Source organism: Tamandua tetradactyla, chromosome 15, assembly GCF_023851605.1.
Source record: "Tamandua tetradactyla isolate mTamTet1 chromosome 15, mTamTet1.pri, whole genome shotgun sequence".
Lineage (NCBI taxonomy): Eukaryota > Metazoa > Chordata > Mammalia > Pilosa > Myrmecophagidae > Tamandua > Tamandua tetradactyla.
The window spans coordinates 55,186,898-55,209,743 of NC_135341.1; the positions used below are offsets into that span (position 1 = coordinate 55,186,898).

The 22,846-nt window shown below is 42.7% G+C and overlaps 1 protein-coding gene across 1 annotated transcript in view; it reads right to left on the minus strand.

Moving 5' to 3' along the window:
* TRIM71 (tripartite motif containing 71) overlaps positions 1-22,846 on the minus strand; it is a 72,593-nt gene that overhangs the window by 19,326 nt on the left and 30,421 nt on the right. The window contains exon 2 of the mRNA XM_077129900.1: positions 2,412-2,579. Within this exon, the coding sequence (XP_076986015.1) occupies positions 2,412-2,579 (168 nt within the window). The remainder of the gene's footprint in view (positions 1-2,411; positions 2,580-22,846) is intronic.

Sequence of the window (22,846 nt, forward strand, 5' to 3'; positions counted from 1 at the left end):
ATAACTAACTGATTTGTCCTAATTTGCACCCACAACCCCATGCACAAAACAGTTGTTCATGTTGAAAACTATGAAACACCAGACTTCTGATTTTGCTGGACAGAATCTGTTTCTTTGGTTTACCCAAGGAATAAACTGGCTTTTCACCAAATGGTTTACTGAGTGAAACTACCCTGACTTCAATCTTTTACCTTGATTTTCCCCTTCCTGCCCAAAAGGCTTGTTTTGGCACCCCAAGGCTAACTGGGAGTGAAAGAGGGGGGCTGTGTGTCCACAAATGCCCAGGGAGTGAGTTTGTTTGTTTTTTTTCACTCAAAAGAGGGTCTTTGCGTTTTCAGATGTTTGTCTACTGGGAATAGCCACTTACTTCACTGAGGATCTGACAAGAGCGTTCAGAAAGAAACAGGTGTTTTTATAATACAGAGCCCAGGAAGCATGCTAAGCACATAACGCACACCTGTGGTTACATGAGGTCTTTGTAGGAACTCAATTCAGAATCTATGCAGTGTTAATATTTTTACCGGGCGTACCTGGGTGTGACCACACATGCTGTTATAATACTGAGCCTTTCCACCTTCCACCAAATACCCCCCTGCCAAATCCTCCCCTACCTTCCGACAAGGTACCCCATGATCCAGTGCTCCAGTAAATACCAGGCATGGTAGTAGTACCAACTAATAATTTGAATTCCACTCCTTGGGCCTATGCCTAAGGCTTTTCTTTTCACTGTTCAAAAGCAGCTGCTCTGAGGGTGCACAGGTGGTTCAGTGGTAGAATGCTTGCCTCTCATGTGGGAGAGCGGGTTCCATCCCGGACCATGCACCCCGCCCCCCACCCCTTCCAAAAAAGCAGATATCAGCAAACACTAACCGTATTTAGTTTAGAAAGTTGAGTACGGCAGACAGTATATTCTGCCCTTCTATTTCTCTCCCTTCTCACCACAAAAATGCTCAGATTTCCACTTCCCCAAGATTTCATCATTTTTAACACCAAATCTCTCCTTAAGCCTCCGGCAAATCAAATCAGGACAACTTATTTTTCTCCCCACAGTGGCAGATCCTACAAAGCACAGAGGCCCAAGAGCACCAGTCATGCTCTTAATCATGCTTCAAGGACCCTAGTGTTCTCAATCTCCAAGGACAGAGAGGGGATATTTGAGAGAGAGAGATTCCTAAGTGTTTTGAGAAAACTTCAAAAACTCTGGCCCCAGACCATACTCAGACTGATGATTTTATCACAATAAAAAGAGACCCAGATACCCATAGTTCATTAAGCTTCCCAGCTTGAGCATCAGGGCCCCTAGGAGACATCTGACAAGGTCCTACACAAACCATTTCAGCCATGGGGGCACTGATAAACTGCCATACAATACAAGGAAGAACTGGCAGAAATGCTGGCAAATAAAAGCTTAATGGTAACGCAGAGCCACTCTGAAGTCATTCCAGAAATACAGACTCCTAACCTTCAATTTTAAGACTTGAACATCAGAAAATCTGACTTGTCAGAAAAGATTACTTCAATATCATGCCCAGGGCTGTGACAGAAATGTATTCAAATTCTAAATCATCCTTCTGCCTCTTTCTTTAGGGCATATAGATCTCAATTCCTTACCATTTCCAGAAAAGATCTTATTTTTCAAACTTATTTACTTACTCTAGTAGTACTCATGACACCTGAAAAAATTAATATAATTCCCTATGCAATTCTACTGGAGGCTGCGCAATGTTTGACTTTCAAGTCTATCCTATAACACAGGGAAAACCTATCATACTCTTCTGTTTTCCTAAAATCTTAACATCTGGATCTCACTCAATTACTAAGTAAAAGAACTTTGCTACCTACCACCCCTCAGTTACAAATGCTCTTCCCAACCCCTTAATGATAGAGACCTATCACCAAAGAAAGACTGAACATTCTGAACAATACATAAAATTTCCAGTGCTCACATATCTCTCACCTATAAATTCTGTAAAACAGAGGTCTATCTAAAAAGCAAGAGCCTTATATGTGCCCAACCCCTTCACAGTCTTGACTCAAAAATGCAAATGTCCACAGGGATTTGGGGAAGTGGCCAGATGAGATTCAGGCAGGTATGTGATATGTCCCAAAACTTAAGACACCTGGGAACACTTTCCTAACCCTGAGTGAGTGGTAATTGTGACCACACACCCCTACATAAAGGGGACCAAAGACCCTTCATCTCATAGGATGGTCAGGATGACACTTCCACCTCCCACCCCACTGGGATTGTTGTTGCATGGTATCACATGTGCTCGCTTGGGTCACTGTTTCATACCACTGCCCCCCACCTCCAATCTCTCAGTTTACACAACTACTGTGATAAGGTAGGGGCAAGGCTCGATGTGCAAGAATGGACAAGGAAAACAGGTGGAGGGTGGGAGAAAACGGACCTGGATTGCCTGGCGGCCCTGCTGGGCGTCAGCCAACAGCTGGATGGTGAGTGCCCGTGAGTCCTGCAGCGCATCCTGGAGGTAGATGAAGCTGTGTCCCCCATGCCGGCCCATCGTGCACTCGCGGCAGATGGGCACTGAACAAGTGTCGCAGTATAGGTGGAGCACCTGGGGACGAGAGAATGAATAGCCATCAGTAAGGAGAGATGCAGGGTGGGGGAAGGGGAGGCAGCAACTGCAGGGTCCAGGATCCCAGACACAGAATCACCCCCTCGACACCCCGAAAAGGAGAGGGCGCAGTGCAGGCATCAGTGAACACAACTGAAAACATTCACTCGCTCTTCTTTCCCACTACCTTCTGCCCCAAATCAAGAGTGGGGAAAACCCAAACAACTTCCACATCCCATTCCAGCTTCATTCAGAACCATAACCTAGACACTTCAAAGGCAATGATGAAATGAAACAACCCTCCTGGCATGAGAGATATCGCTGCCTCTTAGATTAGATTAATTACCCAGAAAAGTTGCAAGATTATGTTGCTCTGGTCTGAGATTGGTGGCCCGTATGAAAAGACATATCAGAATAGTTTCTCTTGCCATCACAGTAACTGAGTATGTGACGCAAGATTAAGAGCCAGTATTAATCACCTTACACCACAGTGGTTTCCATTCTCCCCATCAAGAAGATTAGCGCCAATTGCAAAAAGGTTGGTCCTCCCAGGCACTCAGGCAAGCTACCGGCTTAAGCTTCTGGAACCAAGGCAAAAAGCTACTGGTAAGGTCAGCCAGCTTCTTGCCTTTCTTCTTCCTGCCAAGTTATTCTACGGAGTTGAACCTGGGAGGCAGCCAGTGCTGACAGACTGCTTTATGTGATGTTATATATTTCCCTGGGGCCCCCATGCTGGGAAAGAGAGAGAGAAGGGTTGGCACCATCTCCACCTGCTGATAAATGAAGAACTCTCAAGAGTGAAAGCTCCTTGGCACAGAAACTGGGCCAGTCCCGTTGTTGTATCCCTTCTTAGAGCAGGGCACTTAGCACCACTCTCTGTAAATGTTTGCTGGATGGCTTTCAATGGCAGAGCTTAAATTTGCCCCCGGTACACCTGAATGAGGGAAAGCCGGCCAACACACAACAGGCAAGGAAGCAGTGCACAAGGGGTTTCTTTCACACGCACACAAAAAACCACATTTAATCCCCAGATGAAGATGAGGCCACACAACCAAAAACAGCAGGGAGGACAACTTGAGTCTTCGGAAGAGCTAATTCCAAAAAACGTACAGCACTACCTACCTGCCTCAGCATTACCTATCTACCCTCCTCATCTGGGGAATAATACGAATTACACAAAACGCTCACTCTTCTCAAAGCACCTTGCTAGGTATTGTGGAGACCAGAAATGGGAGTGATTTTGCAAGCATCAGAATAAGAAGTTCATTCTGTCTGAGAAGCAGGGATGGGAGGAGTGCTGATGGAGACAGGGAAGGAAGGAAAGTTGGAGGTGGCCGTGGGACTGGATGGAAAAGGGGCTAACTTAGCTAGGCTATGGTGTCCAGATATTTGGTCAAGCAAGCACTAGTGTAACTGTTACCCTGGCATGAGGTTATTTCCGGATTGAAATCATTATTCAGTTTAATCAATGGCTGGTTATATGTGCCATCAACAAGAAGACTGCCTTCGGCAATGAGAGGAGTCTCCCTGTGCAATCAGTTGAAGGTCTTAAAGGGAGAACTGATGATTTCAACAAGAATTCCTAGTTCTATGTCAGCCTTCCAGATTCTTTGGAGAATTCATCTAAATCCAACTTGCAGCCTGCCCTTGCCAATTCCCATGGTCATGGAACCAATTCCATAATACATCTCAAAATATTTACATACATACATACATAGCAAACATATAACCTGTCGGATGTGTTTTTCTGGAGAACTCTGACTGCTGACCAATACATGCCCCCTTCTCTCACTCTGCAGGATTTTAATTTTACTAACTGATCAAAATCCTATCATGAAGAATGTCCATTAGGAAATGAACTCCCAACTGGCTCCATCAAGTAAACAAGGCTGCTCCATTTGGGGTCAATTAACTAAGAAGGGTTAGACTGCTTCTCTGGGAACCTTGCATTCAGAAATAGGAAAAAGGAAAAACTTAATGTTCCTACTTTAAAAAAAACAGCTCAGGTATAGTAGGTTTTATGGACCCTGTTTTATACTAGGGAAATGTGATCTGTGGGTTTCAAAGTTTATTCTACTAGTTTTGTCCTCTGCAGTGCTTTTGCAGCAACCAGGTGGCGGTAATTTGCCTTCTTCAAGGCCATAGCTTTTTTTTTTTTTTTTTTTGGCATGGGCAGGCACCGGGAATCAAAACTGGGTTTCTGGCATGGCAGGCGAGAAATCTGCCACTGAGCTACCGTCACACCGCCCAACGCCAATAGCTTTTTAAAGCTATCCAACATTTATAGAGAAGTCTACAACATACAAATTTATAGAGAACATACAAACTTATAGAGGAGTCTAAACATCAAGCTAACTTTAATACTGACCAAAGATGCTAAGCTGATCAACTGCAGAACACAGTTGCTTTTCACGAAGTGGTGCTAAAGCAATTCTATCAGTTTCAACAACCTAGGCCACCTTCCTTCCCTTTGCTCTCTTCCATTTGTCATGGGAATGAAGGATGATGCCCATGCTAACATGAAGTGTGAAAACCTTTTCTCAGAAGGTTCCTTTTTTACTTTTTCTCAGGATACCTGTGTGGATTGACTATGCTTCTTCTTTCAGTGTGTGGGCTCACGTGAAGGTCTGAGAATTCAACTGCCCTCATCTCCAGTCAGGGATACTTTTGTGGTTGAGTGGGAAAAAACTGGGAAGCTGTTAACCTGAGCCTGACACTACCAGGCAGTGAGACCACCCAGTCCTCTTCCTGGATTGCCTGGGCTGCGGTCTCTTCTGTGAAACACATGGGATCTGGCTGCATTTCGCAGGGGACCCTTTCCATCCCTGAACTGCCGGGAAGTTCGGTTATCTTGGGGGAGCTCACATCAAGAATCTAACAGTTTTGAAATAACTCTCGACCCCAATTATGCATTTCTAAGGAATTACAGTGCTTTTTTTCTGGATTTTAGATTCGTCATCCTTAAAATAAGAAGTCTGGATGCTACTGGACACCAGAGACTTCACAAATGGTAGCATTTTAAAGAATGTGGCAGATTCCATGGCCAGAAGTAGAGGAGGCAGCAAGGAGGATTAAGTTGCCTGAAGCCCCTGACATCAGCCCCCCCCCCCCCCACGCCCAGCTTTGAGAGCTGAGACACCTCTAAAATAGATATAAGGGGATTCCTGGCAATCCCTGCCTGAGCACCACTTTGCATGGGGTAAATTCTAAATACCCAGGCTACACTGTGGTTTTGGAAGGGCCAGTGTTTCTGCAGTTCCAGGATGCCTACAGTGGCCACAGGAGAGGGGTGAGAAGACAGGGAGAGAAGGGATAAGAACCACACCCAGAAGGCTGATGACAAAGCTAAGGGAACAAAACCGCAAAGAGATACCACTGCACACCCACTAGAATGGCTATTAAGGGGGTGGGGTAGGGTTTAACAAATGTTGGGGAGGATGTACACTGGTGGTACACATGTAAAATGGTGTCGCCATCGGGAAAAACAGCTTGGCAGTTCTTCTGAAAGTTAAATAAATATAGAATTACCATATGACTTGGAAATTCCACTTCTAGGTTTGTACCCAAGAAAACAGAAAGTAGGGACTTGAACCAATATTTGCACACCGATGTTTATAGTGGCATTATTCACAATTGCCAAAAGACGGAAGCAACCCAAGCATCCATCTACCAATGAGTAGATTCAAAGATGTGGCATATACATACAATGGAGTATTATTCAGCTGCAAAAAAAAAAAAAAGAATCTGAAACATGACAATATGGATGAACCTTGAAGACATCATATTGAGTGAAATAAGCCAGACCCCAAAGTACAAGTATATGATCTCACTTATAGGAAACATCTAGAGTAAGTAGGTATTTGTTAGATAGAAAGTATATCTTAGATTATCAGGGGAAGGGGTGGAGGTGGGGAATGGAAAATTAATGATTAATTATTCAACTTCTGTCTGGGGTGATGGAAAAGTTTTGGTAATGAATGGTTATGCTAGTACAAGGTAAGTAACAAGACTGAACTGTATACTTGATGGTGGTTAAAATGGGAAATGTTAGGTTGTATGTTAGCACAATTAATAAAAACAACTGTGCAACATGAAAAGTGAACCCTATGGGTTTAGTTGGCAATAATTATTATAATATTGGTTCAATTATACCAAAGATACCAAATTGATGCAAAATATTAATAGGGAACCAGGGGTGGTGGTGATGGTAGTATATGGGAACTCTGAACTTTCTGCATACTTTTTCTGTACACCTAATTGCTCTAAAAAATAAAGTTAAAAAAAAAGCTAAGGGAAGGAGGGTAAAAGCATAAGCACAATGTGCTTATAAGTAACAGACTACTAATTTTCCAAAAACTTTAAAACTAGACTGAGTTTTACAAACCTTCTGGCTAAAAGTAGGAATAAATTCTAGAGAAAAAATTGCACAAAATTTCACATTTTATCTACCAACATTTTTTAAGATTGAAAAACCACAATTTCTAGCGCTGACCAAACAAGATCAATAGGTAAGGATGTGCATGTGTGATTCTCTCTCAACCAGCTGTTAGATTTAAAATAAAACTATAAGCTGGAGGCTATGTCTTCCATTTAAAGGCCTACTGGCAGTGGGTCCCAGAGCCAGAAATGTGGCAGCAGGAAAGGGGTGGGGGGCTGGGAAAAGGTCCTCAGGCGGCAGAAATTCCAGGGCCTCGGACTGCGGGTTGGAGGCTTCCCGGGCAGATGCATGGACACGCCTCCCCATCCCCCAAGCCTGGCGACAATCAGGCTGCTCCTGCTGAATGGAGCAGGCTTGACCTCTGACCCCCCAAGTGACCACCCTCTTCCCTGCCCCCAGCTTCCAGAATGCCCCACCCACAGCCTTCCTCTCCCAAAATTTCTAAAATACCAGACAGAAACAAAGGCCCAGGAATGTGGGCCCGGGGAACAGGGGGGAAGAGGGTAAGGGGAAAATAAATAAATAAAAATACCAAATGGGCAGGTTTACCTTAGTGGACGTTTAAGTAAAATGCTCTGCTAATGAACAAGATTGTGTGTATGTGCCTCTTACTCTGATTTTCACACTACCTGTGGCCGAGCAATGAAACACACACACATTCATCACGGAGGACACGTTCAGATCACAAGTTTAAAATACAACTGCCATCTGAGATGATGGTTATGGTAGCCCTTGACAAACTCTGGGATCTGTCCTGTAACTACTTGTTGAAGCACTAGTGCTTTGAACACTACTACTTTTTTCTTTCCTTGCTTTGTATATATATTATACAATAAATTTTTTTTTAAAAAAGAGTGGATTAAGTAAATAAACAAATATATACATTCATACAACTACCCATATCAGTGAAAAATGTAAAATGGAAGGATGGAGGGGTCTCCATCTGCTGTACATTTCAGATTTCTGCAACATTCCCCTTAAAATGACTGGGGACATTTGGCTTCCCACAAACTAGGACTGGGCCACTGGCTACTGACTTGATGGTCTCCCATCCACCCAAGATGTTAACTCTGTGTGCCACACTGCAGGCTCTCACATGGGACAAAAGGAGGACTCATTTAAAAAACTGTAAACAAAGTTAAGGGGACAAAGCCTAGCCTCAAATGAAGTCTATGTATGAAATAGTAACATCAAAGCCTGACTTGGTTTGTGAACAAATAGACGGGACACCAGTCATCCAAACCCTGCAACCCAAGAGGCCGGGAAGAGGGAGATTGCCCTTTCAGTAAGGAGGGGAAGGGGGAGGAAGGAAAGGGTACAAAAGATATAAAAACACTTTATATTCAGGCAGGTAAAACAAGCGTGGGACATGACTCCCAGGGGTGTGGACCTTCCTGGCAACAAGGCACAGAAATCCTAGAATGAGCTGAGACTCAGCATCAAGGGATTGAGAAAACCTTCTCGACCAAAAGGGGGAGGGGAAGAGCGAAATGAGACAAAATAAAGTGTCAATGGCTGAGAGATTCCAAACAGAGTAGAGAGGTTATCCTGGAGGTTATTCTTACACATTAAGTAGATATCACCTTGTTATTCAAAATGTAATGGAGAGGTTAGAGGGAACTGCCTGAAAATGTAGAGTTGTGTTCCAGTAGCCATGTTTCTTGAAGATGATTATATAATAATGTAGCTTTCACAATGTGACTGTGTGATTGTGAAAACCTTGTCTGATGCTCCTTTATCTACCTTATCAACAGACAAGTAAAAATATGGAATAAAAATTAAAAATAGGGGGAACAAATGTTTAAATAAAAATAAATAACAACAACAAAACAACAAAAAAACATTTTATATTCAGACAGGTAAAACAACCAGGCATTTTAATTCAAAAGGTTTAAAAAAAAAAGACCTCCCAACTTCTCACTCTGTGGTTTCTACTTATTTTTGGTAACGTTCTATAAACTTTCTATGTTCTATGCATATTTGAATTTTTAAAAGACAAACGGTAGCATAATATTCTGGACTTTTTTCTCACTTAACTTGGAGAAGATTCTGGGTCACTCTGTACAGAGCTGCCACGCCTGTGTTTTTAATGTTTGTATGGTATGTTGCCATGTGGGGTAGAAAAAACTTATTTAATGAGTACCCTGGCTGATAGAATTTTTAAAGCAGTTTTTTGACTATTGAAAAAAATCCAAATAGTGCTGTAGTGAATATCCTTGTTCTTTATATAATCCTCAAAGTCTCAAACTGATAATATATTCAAAGGCTGCATCACCTGATGTAATGGTTATGGGGGAGGGGTGGGGGCAAGAAAATCAGGAAAAAAAAATCTACTTGCAAGCATGGATGGCAAATACAAGGGTGGATAATAAGATTCCCGAATTTAATAACTAAGTCAGTCATCTATCCATGTGGACAACACAAAGGTTTTAGTCAAGCCCCTGCTTTGTTTTCAGCAAGACCAAATGTGCATTAAAAGCCAGCAGTGGGAAACCACGCACGGCGGACAATATGAACACACAATCACAGGGAGATAGCGCAGCTGAGAAGAGACCCAGAGACAGGAGCTGGCGGGGAAGGAAGCCTTGTGATGGGTTATGCATCCTGAGAATAATGACTGTTGAGGACAATGACGAAAATCCAAAGGGGGGTGGAGTGGGGTGATACTTGCTGGGGGTACAAACACCACAGGTTCTGTATAAATGCAGAATTCCTTTTCGACAAGTCCAAAACTTTTTTAAAAAGCTTCTGAAAATGCAAAGTCTTTACCTGCGATAAGCCTGAACCAATATGAAAAGGATTTATGTTTTACCTATATCATTTAGTGTGAATTTTTATATATTTCACTGCAGAAATATTAATGGTTGTTATTTGGGGGAGCTGTTACTTAATAAATGTAGAAGCACCATATTAACAATTTTCTGAAATATAAAATTTCAAACATCAAGGTACACCTGACCCCCAGGCATTCATAATCATGTGTACCTGCTGTGTACAGAGACATGTAATACCACCTGTTCATTCCCAGGCTAAGTAAGAAACAGATTCGAGACTGGGGGTGGTGGTGGTGTGTGTGACAGACTATGCCGAAGAACAGCCCACACATGGTGGGGAGGGGGTCAGGAAGGATAGAGGCGCAGTCTACGCAGCCCTACACCAAATTTTTAGGTTCTGTGAACAAGGGGAAACTTGAAAAGAAGGGCTGTCGCTCTGATGACTTAAGACTCACTGCAGCTGCTGGCACTTCCCCTACGCCATTAATTCAGAGGGAGAGGTGTAGTTCGTCATGACATTTGTTTGGCACACATTCGCATGAGGTATTTTGGTGCTGCCCCAAAAGTCACAGCCTAAGCTGTTGGCTTCTTAACTTTTACAGAAAAGAGGTCAAACTCCCACAGACCATGCTCCTTCCTAGGTGCCACGAGCCCCCCCCAATACCAGTCAGGCCAGCTCCTCCAGCGGCCCCTTCCATGAGGCCTCCCTCCAGCTCTACTAGCCCCGTGCCCCATCACCTGCTCCAGCCAGTGGGCCCCGAGATGGCCAACACGGCCCTTTGGGATGTGGTCCAATTTCATCTGCCTCTGCCCCCACTTTGTATTCCTGCAACACCACCCTGTCCAAGTTCAAGGCGCCTTCACATACACTGTTCCTTCTCCGTGGAATTACCCTCTCCGTAGAGCACAATGCTGTACTTCTCCTCTTCAGCACACAGCCAGACAGCATCTCCTAGCTTTTAATATTAACACCCACAAAAGCTCAGAATTATCTTTTTAAAACTAAAACTAAATAAATGAGCACAGATAATGAGATGAATAAATAATTCTGTTTCCATACCAAAATGCTTTAATTTGAAAACCTGCAGTCTATTGAAGATTTGGTAAATGAGAAACAATCCATCATTTTGGCTCAGTCTGTCAAAATTATTAAAAGTATGAAAACAAGTTCATCCTGGAAGAAAATCATTTCCCCCTTAGCATTACGCGTCGAAGGAAAAATGAAAATGAAACCCTGGGCAGCACAGCACAATGCCTTAAACCACTTCTGCCAGCCACAGACAGAACAGTTTCAAATGTTCATCATCACAGGTCCTCTCCTAAAGCTGAGGGTAGTGCACTAAATCTTGACTCCAAAAGGACCTTTCTAAGGCAAGACAAGCTGGTATAATTCAACCGAGTGCTTTTCTTATGATTCTGACCTCACTCAGGGCACTGCTCCTAAGATTTTGCAGGGGCAAGAGAAATCCAGATACAGAGGTCAGGATGGAGAAGAACACAGAAATTCTGAGTAGAAGAAAGGCAGAGAAAAAGCAGAGAGAAGATGATGCTTTTCCACAATGAGCCCTAGCTGACATTTCTTGGGTATATGCTGGGCCTTTGTGAAATCACAAAAGGACAAACTTTTAAAATTTAAAGTTTAACTGCAATGTCCCCAAAGACTAGGCAAGGGACATATAGATGACAATTCGCTCATTACCTGGAGCACCTATTCTAAACCTGACTCCATTCATGGACAGCAGGGGGTCAAGCTCTGCCCCTAGAGGCACTGCTGGCAGTGGCAGGAGAAGCTGGTGGGGACAGTGTCCTGCCCCTTCTGCTTTCACAGCTGTTGATTCCTAAAAAACAGTATGTTCTCCAAACTCTCATCTGCCACTCGGAGGGGTAAGGGTAGGAGATCCAAGCTACAACAGGCCAGTGGACCACTGGATTATTAATTATGCACTTCTGCATTTGTTTCCTGGGCAAACTGATTTGTGGGTTGGAGTCTTATGGAGTTATCTTTGCTCACTAGCAAATCCACCAGTAAGCCCAAGAGACATTCATGGCCAGTCATGCCCACTAGGGCCAGCAGAGTCTACAGCCCACTGTCTGGAATTCCTTTCACTTATTTCTTTAACCCAAACCCAGCATCTTCTTGACAGTGACATGTGGCACACTTACGCTTGGGGTTTTCTCAGCAAATCCAAACCATATTATACAACATTGAGTGATTCTTTGGAACATGCCAGATTGTGTTTTGAATTGTTGTTACCAGATATAGTTGGGTTTTTTTTCTTTTGCTTACTTACTCAAACCCAGGTATTTAAAAAATATTCTTCCAGTAAAAATGAACAAAAACACAACTTTCACATCAATGGATAACAGACTGTGGTATAGTTACATAATAGAATACAACTCAGCAATAAAAAGGAATGAATTATGGATTCATGCAATCCAGGCATCACATTGGGTGAAAAAAGCCAGAATCAAAAAAACATACAATATAATTCCATTTTTGACAGCAAACCTAATCTAAGATGAAAAAACGTCAGAACAGTAGTTATAGGTGAGGATGGGGTAACTGGACATTAACTCAAGTGACCCATTCTGGAGAACAGGACTGTTCTTTATGTGGATGTGAGGGGGTGGTTACAAAGGTGTGTACAGCCATCAAAATCCAAAATGTAAAAAAAAAACCCAAAATGTACACTTACAACCCGTGTATTATTTTATGTAAATCATACCTAAAAAGGAAAGCGGCACCTGCCACACATAACCTCAGTGTTCATGGGATGAAGCTTGGAGCCTAGCCTCAGTATGGCACTTCTTCGTGCCTAAGGGCCCAATAAATATTTGTGGAGACCATAAATGAGTTATTTCAATGGCTCCACATAATTTACTTCTAATTGGTTGCTACCATTCCTCACACAATGTTACCAGTAAGTGTTATTTTTCCTTTGCCCTCCACTATAAATATTATCTTAAGTTCTATCTCACAGGAGGCAAGAACTGACTGATTCCCTGGAGGTTTTGATGAAATTAGAACCCCGAGTCCGATTTATAACACCGCAGGCGGCCAGCAGTCACACGAAGCCGTATGAAATCATTAGTGTCCCAGCTGCCGCCCCGGCATGCATCTGACCTCTGATGTACTAATGAGTGGCCCAGGCAGCTTCCAGCAGCAAATAAAAGAGATTTGTTCCAACACCAAGATCACTCCTCACGTAAATTATAGATTTTTAAGCCGGACACAAAAAGACAGACTTTGACATGGATGTGGCATTCTTCCTATTGGCTCCAAGGTCACAGAAGCTAGGTGTGATTTTTTTAATCTGTCCCATTCTAGGCAATGTTCAGTGGTACCTGCAGGCTGACTTAAAAAAAATGGGCCAACTCTGTAGGTGGCCATGAAGCTCAGTCTTTGCTTCTTAAACTGTGGGCAACACTGTGCACGTGAAACCTTTCCACTCCCCCAAATTAGCATAGGAGGTTTCAACTACCTGTGTGGCCAGGCATGTGGACAGGTCGATTTAACTCCTCTCCTGGGAAAGGTTGTCTGGAGAAGAGAAGCAGAAAGAAGAACTCATCTAAAATTAGTAACAAAAGGCTCTTCAAAAATTACTAGTGAAGGGTGGTGTGATGGTGGCTCAGAAGGCAGAATTGCCAGAGACCCAGGTTTGATTCCTGGTGCCTGCCCATGATAGATGGATGGATGGATGGATAGATAGATAGATAGATAAATAATTACTAGTGACATTCTCACCCTTCAATACAACATGATAAAATTTTCCTTTCTCTCTCCATTTCAGCAAACTGTGTCTTAAGTAGCTGGACCCCTAAATTGATGGAAACGCTGAAACCTGGAAGGGAAGAACTCATTCCTCTCTCTCTGGGTCCTGCGTTGATCTACTATCCTCTGCGTAGTTAGCGTTGGTGACTCAGGATGTTTGAGGGAAAGAAAGATCCAAAGCTGGCCTTCCCAATGGCTAACACAGAGGCAGCCTGATGTTCCAAGGTTACAGTGTTACATATGCGATGGCTTTAAGAGCTGGTGACCTTACACTGCCTTACAAATCAAGGTTAACCAACATCTATCTATAGGAATTCTCTTAATTCACAGGGAGTAATGACTTAAATTGGGAAGGTTAACAATTCCAGGAAGCAGTAGGTGGTCACAGTCTTGCCAAATTCCCTTACCGCCACCCCCAGCAGGCAGACATGGAGGCTCAGATGAGGCATTCACAGGGGGATGTGTCTCCAACCCTTTCACACCAACCCCCCCCCAAGCAAAGTACCCCCAATCAAGAAGACATCAAGGAGGGCGTTAAAGACACAAAGTAGTGGCCATATATACTCCTACAGAGCCTTCTTGCTCCCTAATACCCCAGGAATCACCAGGGTCTCAGAGTTCTCTGTGAGTAAAAGACAAAATGAACAAGAGCAAGAGGGGCTCAAACCAAGAATCTAGGTACAACAGCTCAGAGCAAAGGCCTCAGTCTTTATTTTTAAAGACCCTTTCAAGCTTGAAGTTTGTTGGGTAGCCTATCTCAGTCTGGGCTCTCTTCCAACAGGGAACATAATGCCCGCTGCTAGCACCACAAATACCAAAGGGGCAATTGGCTGGACTGTGGTCCCAGGCCAGGAGAACAGCTTTAAAGAGCTTCCCTGAGAAGGAAACAACCTGTCAACCACACCTTAAGAAAAAATCAGACCACATCAACCCTAAAGACTGGTCATGTGATCCAGGGAGTTAATGGGCAGGTCCTGCCAGAGCCAGAAAGAACTCTCCTCTCCTCCCCTCCCGAAGGCCAAAAAAAGACCCTCTCCCATCAATGATCTAAGGGGTACAAGATGGGGCAGTGAGGCAAAGCTACACATAAAAGTCAAGGTATCTCAGATTAAGAACCATTAAACTCTTAAGGGCCTCTAAAAAAGGGTGTGGGGAACAGAAACCATGGACCACACAACAAAGGGTGGGACCACGTAGGTAAACCAGTAGAAACTGGTTAACAGTTAACAAACTGAGTGAGTGCAAGTGCCCAGGGGAAGAAGGGCCCAACCTGTGCTGGAATCATACCAGAGAAATGGGGATAAAACCCACTAACTGCCAAGGATCCAATTCATCCACCCGAACTAGATCCTCCCAGTCCCTTGGAAGGATTCCCATGTCTTTCCCTAGCAGTGTGCACAGCTACAGCTCTTCAACAACTACATTCTTAGAGAGGAAGAAATTACAACAAGATTTGGCAAGGACCAAGTGAAATGCCCCACACACATTCAGGGAACCTTGACTCCCACGCCAGCAGGATTTCAGCCAGCGAAATGTTAACTAACTAGATTAGACACAATGAGAAAACAAGGTCTGGGAACACTGCAGGTAAAAACCAGGAGTCAAACTCCGCTTTAGAATTTCCAGTACTACTCAAACATTACTTAATCGCTGAACTACACACGTGAGATATGTGCACTCCACTGAGTGTAAATTTTAATTTGATGAAAAAGAAAAAGAAATGTGGTGAGGGGTAAAACAATGTCCCCTTCTCAACCCCCAAACAGATACTCAAGGAAGGATAAACTCTTGAGTTCAAAGAATGGAAAGCAGGGACTGGAACAGGTACTTGCAAACCGATATTTATAGCAGCGTTATTCATAATTGCCAAAACGTGGAAGCACATAAGTGCCCATCAACTGATGAATGGATAAACAAAATGTATATACACACCATGGGATATTATTCGGCCCTAAAAAGGAAGAGTACTGATACATGTGATTACACTGATAAAACTTTAAGACATGTTGAATGAAATAAGCCAGACATGAAAGGACAAATATATGATTACACTGATAGGGAATAATTAGAACAGGCAAACTCATCATCAGAAACTAGACTACAGGTTAGCAGGGACAGGGTTGGTTAGGGAATTTCTTAAGTGGAATGGGTACAAAATTTCGGTTCAGGGTAATGGATGGCGGTGATGATAGCACTTCATTGTAAATGTAACCAACAGCACTGAATTATAAATTTGAATGTGGCTAAAAGGGGAAATTTTAGGGTAAATATATATTTTACTAGAATCAAAAAAACAACCCAGAGGCCTGTACAACACAAACAATGAGAGAAGCTGCCAGACCTGTCAGGATAGGAAAAGAAAATTCGCAAGCTCTGATGAAATATAGGTGGTATGGGTTATATAATTTAAGTTTTCAGACAGAAAAACAAAGGAGTACAAGAATAACCCTTCAATTAGCTTCTACTTGGGTCTTGAAATTCCTGCATTATATCCTATGTAGATGAAAAAATATTTTGACTAGTACCTAAAGTGGGAAGAAGCAAGACACAAGGAAGGAGAAATCTAAACATTTGGTTGTAACGCATTCTCACAGTGGGAGTTTTAGAGTTCTGGCCCCTCTGGCTTTTCTCCAGTCCTCCTACACATCTATCCCATTTCCCCTAAAACGGCAAGGGCCTTCTCCATGCCAGCCTGGGAGTCTCAAAGCAGGTCTGTGTCCAGTTTTTGGTCAGCTGAGGGGAACTTCTGAGGCTTCCGGATTTTTGTCCTCGTGGGTCTTCAAATTCAAATTCATCCACTGCAGAGGCAGTTCTTATACTAGGCCTGCCCCAAGATGGTAGCCTCTGAGGCTACAATGCCCTTACTTACCTACTGTGCCGTATTTACTGCAACCCCCCCCCCCCCATTATTTACTCAGTTTCAATCAAAAAAGTCGCCAGAGTCTCCTAGAGGAGGCTTCCACCATGTAGGTCTGGAAGGTCCAGTTTGTGCGCATTGTCTGGGAATTATTGTTAATAGCATCCTCTTTCACTCTAATGACTTGGTGTGTAATATAGGGCTGTTGTCCAGCTGGGGGTGCTCAGTAAGACAATGGAGAAATAACCAAAATGCACGAGAGCAGGGAGGAAAGAACACCACCCCGAAGGTTTTGGGGAAGGTATTTTCTCACACTCCTAAAAACTAAACGTGTGGGCATCCATGGAGTCACTCACCAGTTAGGGTCAGACAGGAATATCAGAAATGGCTTCCTGGAGAGAACAGACAGAAGGGGACTGAAGGGGAAGATTCACAAATCCAGTTTAAAAAGGACAGTTTGAGCAAAGAAGCACACAGTCCTTACCCAAGGGTAGGGGAGAATGTGAAGTAGCCTTGGAGGGAACCGACAGCTGAGGGAGTCAGAGGAAGGCTTCTAAGCAGGGGTTTAAATATAACTGGTGACCCTGAGGGACAGAGATGTGCTGATTATTCCGGCCATACAGACAGGGCACTTTAGATGCACTGTACTGAGAAGAGTCAGAAAAATCCCGTTCAAATACCAACAAGGCATGATTCTTCTCCAACTCTTTTGGACAAGTTATTTCACTAAGCTATTTCTAGCATTTCACTAAGCTACTCACTAAGCATTTTCTACCTATAAAATGTAGATAATCGCCATACAAAGGAGATGTGAAGAAAATGCATAAACTCTAAATGCTGCAACAAAAATGAGGGCGTGGCAGCCAACCTGTGAGGGCTCCTGATTGGTAGGCAGCAAAGCAAGTCAAGTCAAACTCCAGGCACATGCTTGCAAGGCTGGATTGATAGATCAGGGCTATAAGACTTCTGGGCCAGAGCTCTTGAAGACTGTTATTTTGTTCGCTCACTGAAAAGAGTGTCAAGAGATTCCATAAAAAAAGACTGGGAAAAAGTGAGCTGAATGATGGCCTCTGACCAATCCACATCCCCAACTTCCTGTGTGGGCCACAACGTCACAAAGGGACTCCATCCGCCACTCAGGTCCAGTCAGATTAGCCTCTCTTATCCCCCACTAAGAGGTGTCTTATTATTATTTTTTTTGCATGGGCAGGCACCGGGAATCGAACTCAAGTCTCTAGCATGTCAGGCAAGAATTCTGTCTCCGAGCCACCATCACACACCCAAGATGCCATAATTTTAATGTGGACCCCAATAAAAGGACATTTATTTATTGTACCTTGCTTGCTCCTATGTCCTTACCCTCAGACAGGAACAGTTCAGTAGAAGAGATGACTGTAAGGACAGCAATTAGAGAGTGGGGGAAGAAATGAGAAAAGACTGGGTTATAATCCCAGCAGACTTCCTAGAGGAAGGGAAGTTTGGGCAGTCTAAAACTACATAAAGGTATTGAGGGACAGGGTGAAAGTTGCAGACAAAGACGACCATTGAGGGGCAAAAAGCAAGGTACCATCTTGCTTTGCCTTGCTCAGGATGGCCTTCCCACCTTTGGGCTTCTCTCCTGCATGCCACGTGCTGTCATCACTGTGTCCATGAAGTTCAGCACCCATTCTCACCCAACTCTTAAGTTTCAGCTTATATTGGGTACCTCCAGAGCTCGTTCCTCCCCTCTCCTTCTCAACTGGGGCTTCCCTGCTATGTATTCCCAAACACCCCCATCCGTGAACCTGAACCATGTCCTCTGGAAAATGCTCCTTCTCCCTCAGACATTCCCGAGCAGGGCAAAACTTTCCAGCCTTTCTCTAGACCACCAGCAGAGCTGGGACTTGATTCCTGGGTCTCCCTACTTCTAGCATTGCTCCCTCACAGTCTCTCCCCAATGCAGCAGCCAGAGTGGGCATTTTAAAAAGTGAGAGATAATAGAACTCTGCTCCCTTCCTTAAAAATCTTTCTCGTTCCCAGGCCTCACAACCACATCCTGCACCCAACTCCCAGCCCCAAGGCTCAGTCCTTTTCCATCCTCTAAACACAACATGGGTCCATTTCACCTCCTTTCTCAGTCACAGCATTTTTTTTTTTTGCCACTTGAAATGGTGTATCTGCTAGTTTACTGTCTTGTCTGTCTTCTCACTAGAATATAGGTACTGCAAGTGCTGGGACTTTTCTGTCTTGTTCATTGCTTCTTTTCTAGAGCCTATCAGTGGGTGGCACAAAGATGCTCAATCAATATCTGGCAAATAAACAAATGAACAAAAAAGAAGGCAACAATGATTTATATACTAACTCTACTAAGGTGTGTAGTTAGCACTCCATCCCAGCAGCAGAATAAAAATTGTGTCTAGAAAAGTACATTGCTCTATTAGCAGTTTTATAGCAGATCTCCAGTGTGGTGAGCTGAGAAGTTCTGGGTGCCTCAAGAAAGCCAGGGGCTGGCCCTCATCTTGCTTAGGAACCACGCTGTTGATGAAAACTGTGTCCCACAGCTTGCAGTTCTCAAATCATTAATAGAAATTCAGATTATATTAAGGAAATCCAGTTTCTACTGCCCGGAGCCAGTATCTGGATGAATTTTCCTAGAAAAGACATCTGGTCTCTCCAGCCCAGCCCAGCCAAACCTCCAGCTGACTACAACTCCAACCAGTAAAAAGGCACCTGAGTCCTTCAATCTATAGAATCATAAGAAATGACTGATAACAAAAACACTTTTATTTTATCTATTCAAAATTATAAAACAGAACTTTTTTACAGAGATGGAGCTGAGGGTGGGATGGGTTTCTTCCGTTAGATAACGCCTTCTCTTGTCCTAAGTAAGGCCTGGGGAATGAAATTAGGACATTCGAAGTTCCTTCTTAGGTTCTGTTAACAGGCAATTCCATTGAAATTCAATTCATGGGTTCCATTCCAGAGTCTTGGTCCTGTAGTGGGAACCGAGGAGAGCCAGAGGGACCCCCAGGCTGGTCACAACCTCTCAGAGCCTCCCTCAACAGCCTACTTCAATTCACAACCAGCATATCCAGAAGCTACTTTCCATGCCACAGACTGTACCTGAACTAGGCGCCTCTCCAGCACGAGGCAGAGAGCAATACCAACACTAAAATGGAAGGACCGACTATAAACCCATAGTAAGTTCCCAAAGGGGCTAACCCCAAGACTTCTGTCAGCAGAGTCATCATCTCCCCCCCCCCCCATAGTTTCCCCAGATATGACAAACCTGAGGGGTCCAGCATCACAATCTAATTTCTCACCAATGGCTGATATGATGTCAGTAAAAGCTTCAACTTCTGTTTATTCTCAGGAAAAAGAGAGGCTGTCTCTTCACCAATAAACAAGATCCCTTACAAACTACAAAGTGTGCCTTTATATGCTCAAGCCCACCTACCTGGCTTGGAATGAAGCGCATCCTTAAAATACAGATGCTTACAGTACCAGGTCTGCTACTGGAAGCAAACTAAATGTCCATCAATATGGGGACTACATAATTAACTGTTACAGCTTAAAATGGGCAGCCCATTAAAAAAAGAATGCCCCACTAGAATGGCTATTATCAACAAAACAGAAAATGACAAGTGCTGGAGAGGATGTGGAGAAAGAGGCACACTTATCCACTGTTGGTGGGAATGTCAAATGGTGCAACCACTGTGGAAGGCAGTTTGGCAGTTCCTCAAAAAACTGAATACAGAATTGCCATATGACCCAGCAATACCATTGCTAGGTATCTACTCAAAGGACTTAAGGGCAAAGACACAAACGGACATTTGCACACCAATGTTTATAGCAGCGTTATTTATAATTGCAAAGAGATGGAAACAGCCAAAATGTCCATCAACAGACGAGTGGCTAAACAAACTGTGGTATATACATACGATGGAATATTATGCAGCTTTAAGACAGAATAAACTTATGAAGCACGTAATAACATGGATGGACCTAGAGAACATTATGCTGAGTGAGTCCAGCCAAAAACTAAAGGACAAATACTGTATGGTCCCACTGATGCGAACTGACATTAGAGAATAAACTTGGAATATGTCATTGGTAACAGAGACCATCAGGAGTTAGAAACAGGGTAAGATAATGGGTAATTGGAGCTGAAGGGATACAGACTGTGCAACAGGACTAGATACAAAAACTCAAAAATGGACAGCACAATACTACCTAATTGTAATGTAATTATGTTAAAACACTGAATGAAGCTGCATCTGAGCCATAGTTTTTTTTGTTGTTTGTTTGTTTGTTTTTATATATATTTTTTGTATTTTGTATTTTTTCTCTATATTATCATTTTATTTCTTTTTCTGTTGTCTTACTATTTCTTTTTCTAAATCAATGCAAATGTACTAAGAAATGATGATCATACATCTATGTGATGATGTTAAGAATTACTGACTGCATATGTAGAATGGAATGATTTCTAAATGTTGTGTTAGTTAATTTTTTTTAATTAATAAAAAAACCAACCAAACAACAAAAAACAAAAACAAACAACAAAAAAGAATGCTTGGGACTCAAAGTGAACTCTAAGACACATTACCATGGGGAAAAAATAAGGAAAAGAATAATGTAGAGCATGCTACTATTTGTGTAAAGAAAAATACATACAAGTGTTCCTTGCTAACCGAATGTATAGAGAAGAATACCTGTATGTGCTTGTGTGGCATAGATTTTTGTGTACTGTTCACCTCACCCCAAACTGGGGTGTGTTTGCACGGTGCTTACAATTTAATGATATAGCAAATACCTTTTGCTATTCTCTTCACACTCCTGAAATATATGCTGTTAAGCTACACTTTTAATTACTGTTTACACTAAATACCTAACACCAGAAATTAATAACATAATGAAGTGAAAAATCAGAATAGAATCCAAATGAGTATTCACAGCATGAACTTAACTGCAGTGTGGGGGAGGAGAAGAATGGGTCTTTTTTATTTTAATGCAATTTCACTGAGATACATTCACACACCATACAATTCATTCAAAGTATGCAATTAATGCCTTTGTATTACCTAGTTGTGTATTTATGACCACAATGAATTTCAGCACATTTCATTACTTTTTAAAAAAAAAAAAGAAAACCCAAATATCCCATACTCCTTTATCCCACCTACTATCCCACCCCCTAGTCTATTGGTGCGGTATATTTGTGGCTGTTGATGCAAGATTAAGATATTACCGTTAAGTCTAGTTTATAGTTAGGAATAGGTACATTTTTTCCCCATATCCCCTTCTATTATTAACTCCGTGCAACTGCGCCATACGTTTATTCTAGTTCATGAAAGAACTTTTTAATATTCATACTGTTAATCACAGACATCGTCTACCATAAGATTTATCATATTATACATTCCCATGTTTTAACCTCTAGCTTCCCTTCTGGTAATATGGGGGAGATGAAGGGGTCTTTTTTAAAAACAAACATAAACAAAAAAGAATGATATAGGGAATTGTGATCTCTGAATTGGGACAACTGGCAATTTAATTTTCTATATTTTCTAAGTTCCCACAGAGTATATATACATACAGGGGGCTTAAACGAAGCATAAGGCTCTCTTGCAAGTTGTACTTACCAAGTTTTGTCAGACTTCAGAGGAATTTGATAATGGCAAACATTTCTACTATTAGGGTTAAGCCCTATTCCATGCACTTTACATATGTTAACTCATTTCATCTTCATCACAACACTATAGGATAGCTACTGTTATCATTCCCATTTTACAGATAAAGAAACTGAGGCATAGACATTTTTGTTTCTCAAGGACACAGCTAGAAAAGTGGCAGAGAGCCCTGCTGCAGAATCCAGATAGTCACCACTAGGTGTGGCTGCCTCTACTGACCACAGCAACACTTATTCCCCCCTTGTCTTTAAAAATTCAACTCCACAAACTTTGGGAACCACTGCCCTGAGGCAGTGGCATTTTTACCTGTGTGTCACCAGCCACTGCTTTCATTTTTGTATCAATTTCCAACAACAACCCTCAATGGCTCTCTGTTGCCTAAAGGTCAAGAATACACTCCTTTCCTGTTTAACATGCCTGACTTTAATCACACACTTCCTATGGTTCCCAAAAATGAACCCAGTGAAATGAAACCTCTGGACAAATTTCATCTGGCTCTGGACCTATGCTCTTAAGTCCTCACCTTTGAGGACCACAACTCCACTGAGGGCAGTGAGTCTTTTAGTCTCTCTATATTATATTTATTTGAGTTATTCATCTTGGCTCCTAATATCTCACATTTCTACACATCCCTGTCAGGCATAACCCAGGACTGGACATGCAGAAAAACCTATTTATCTGCCATCTCTCTGGTCAGTGGGAAGGACAGAGCCCTCAACGTCCTCCAGGGTGCACCCCCCCAGGGTTCCAGCTT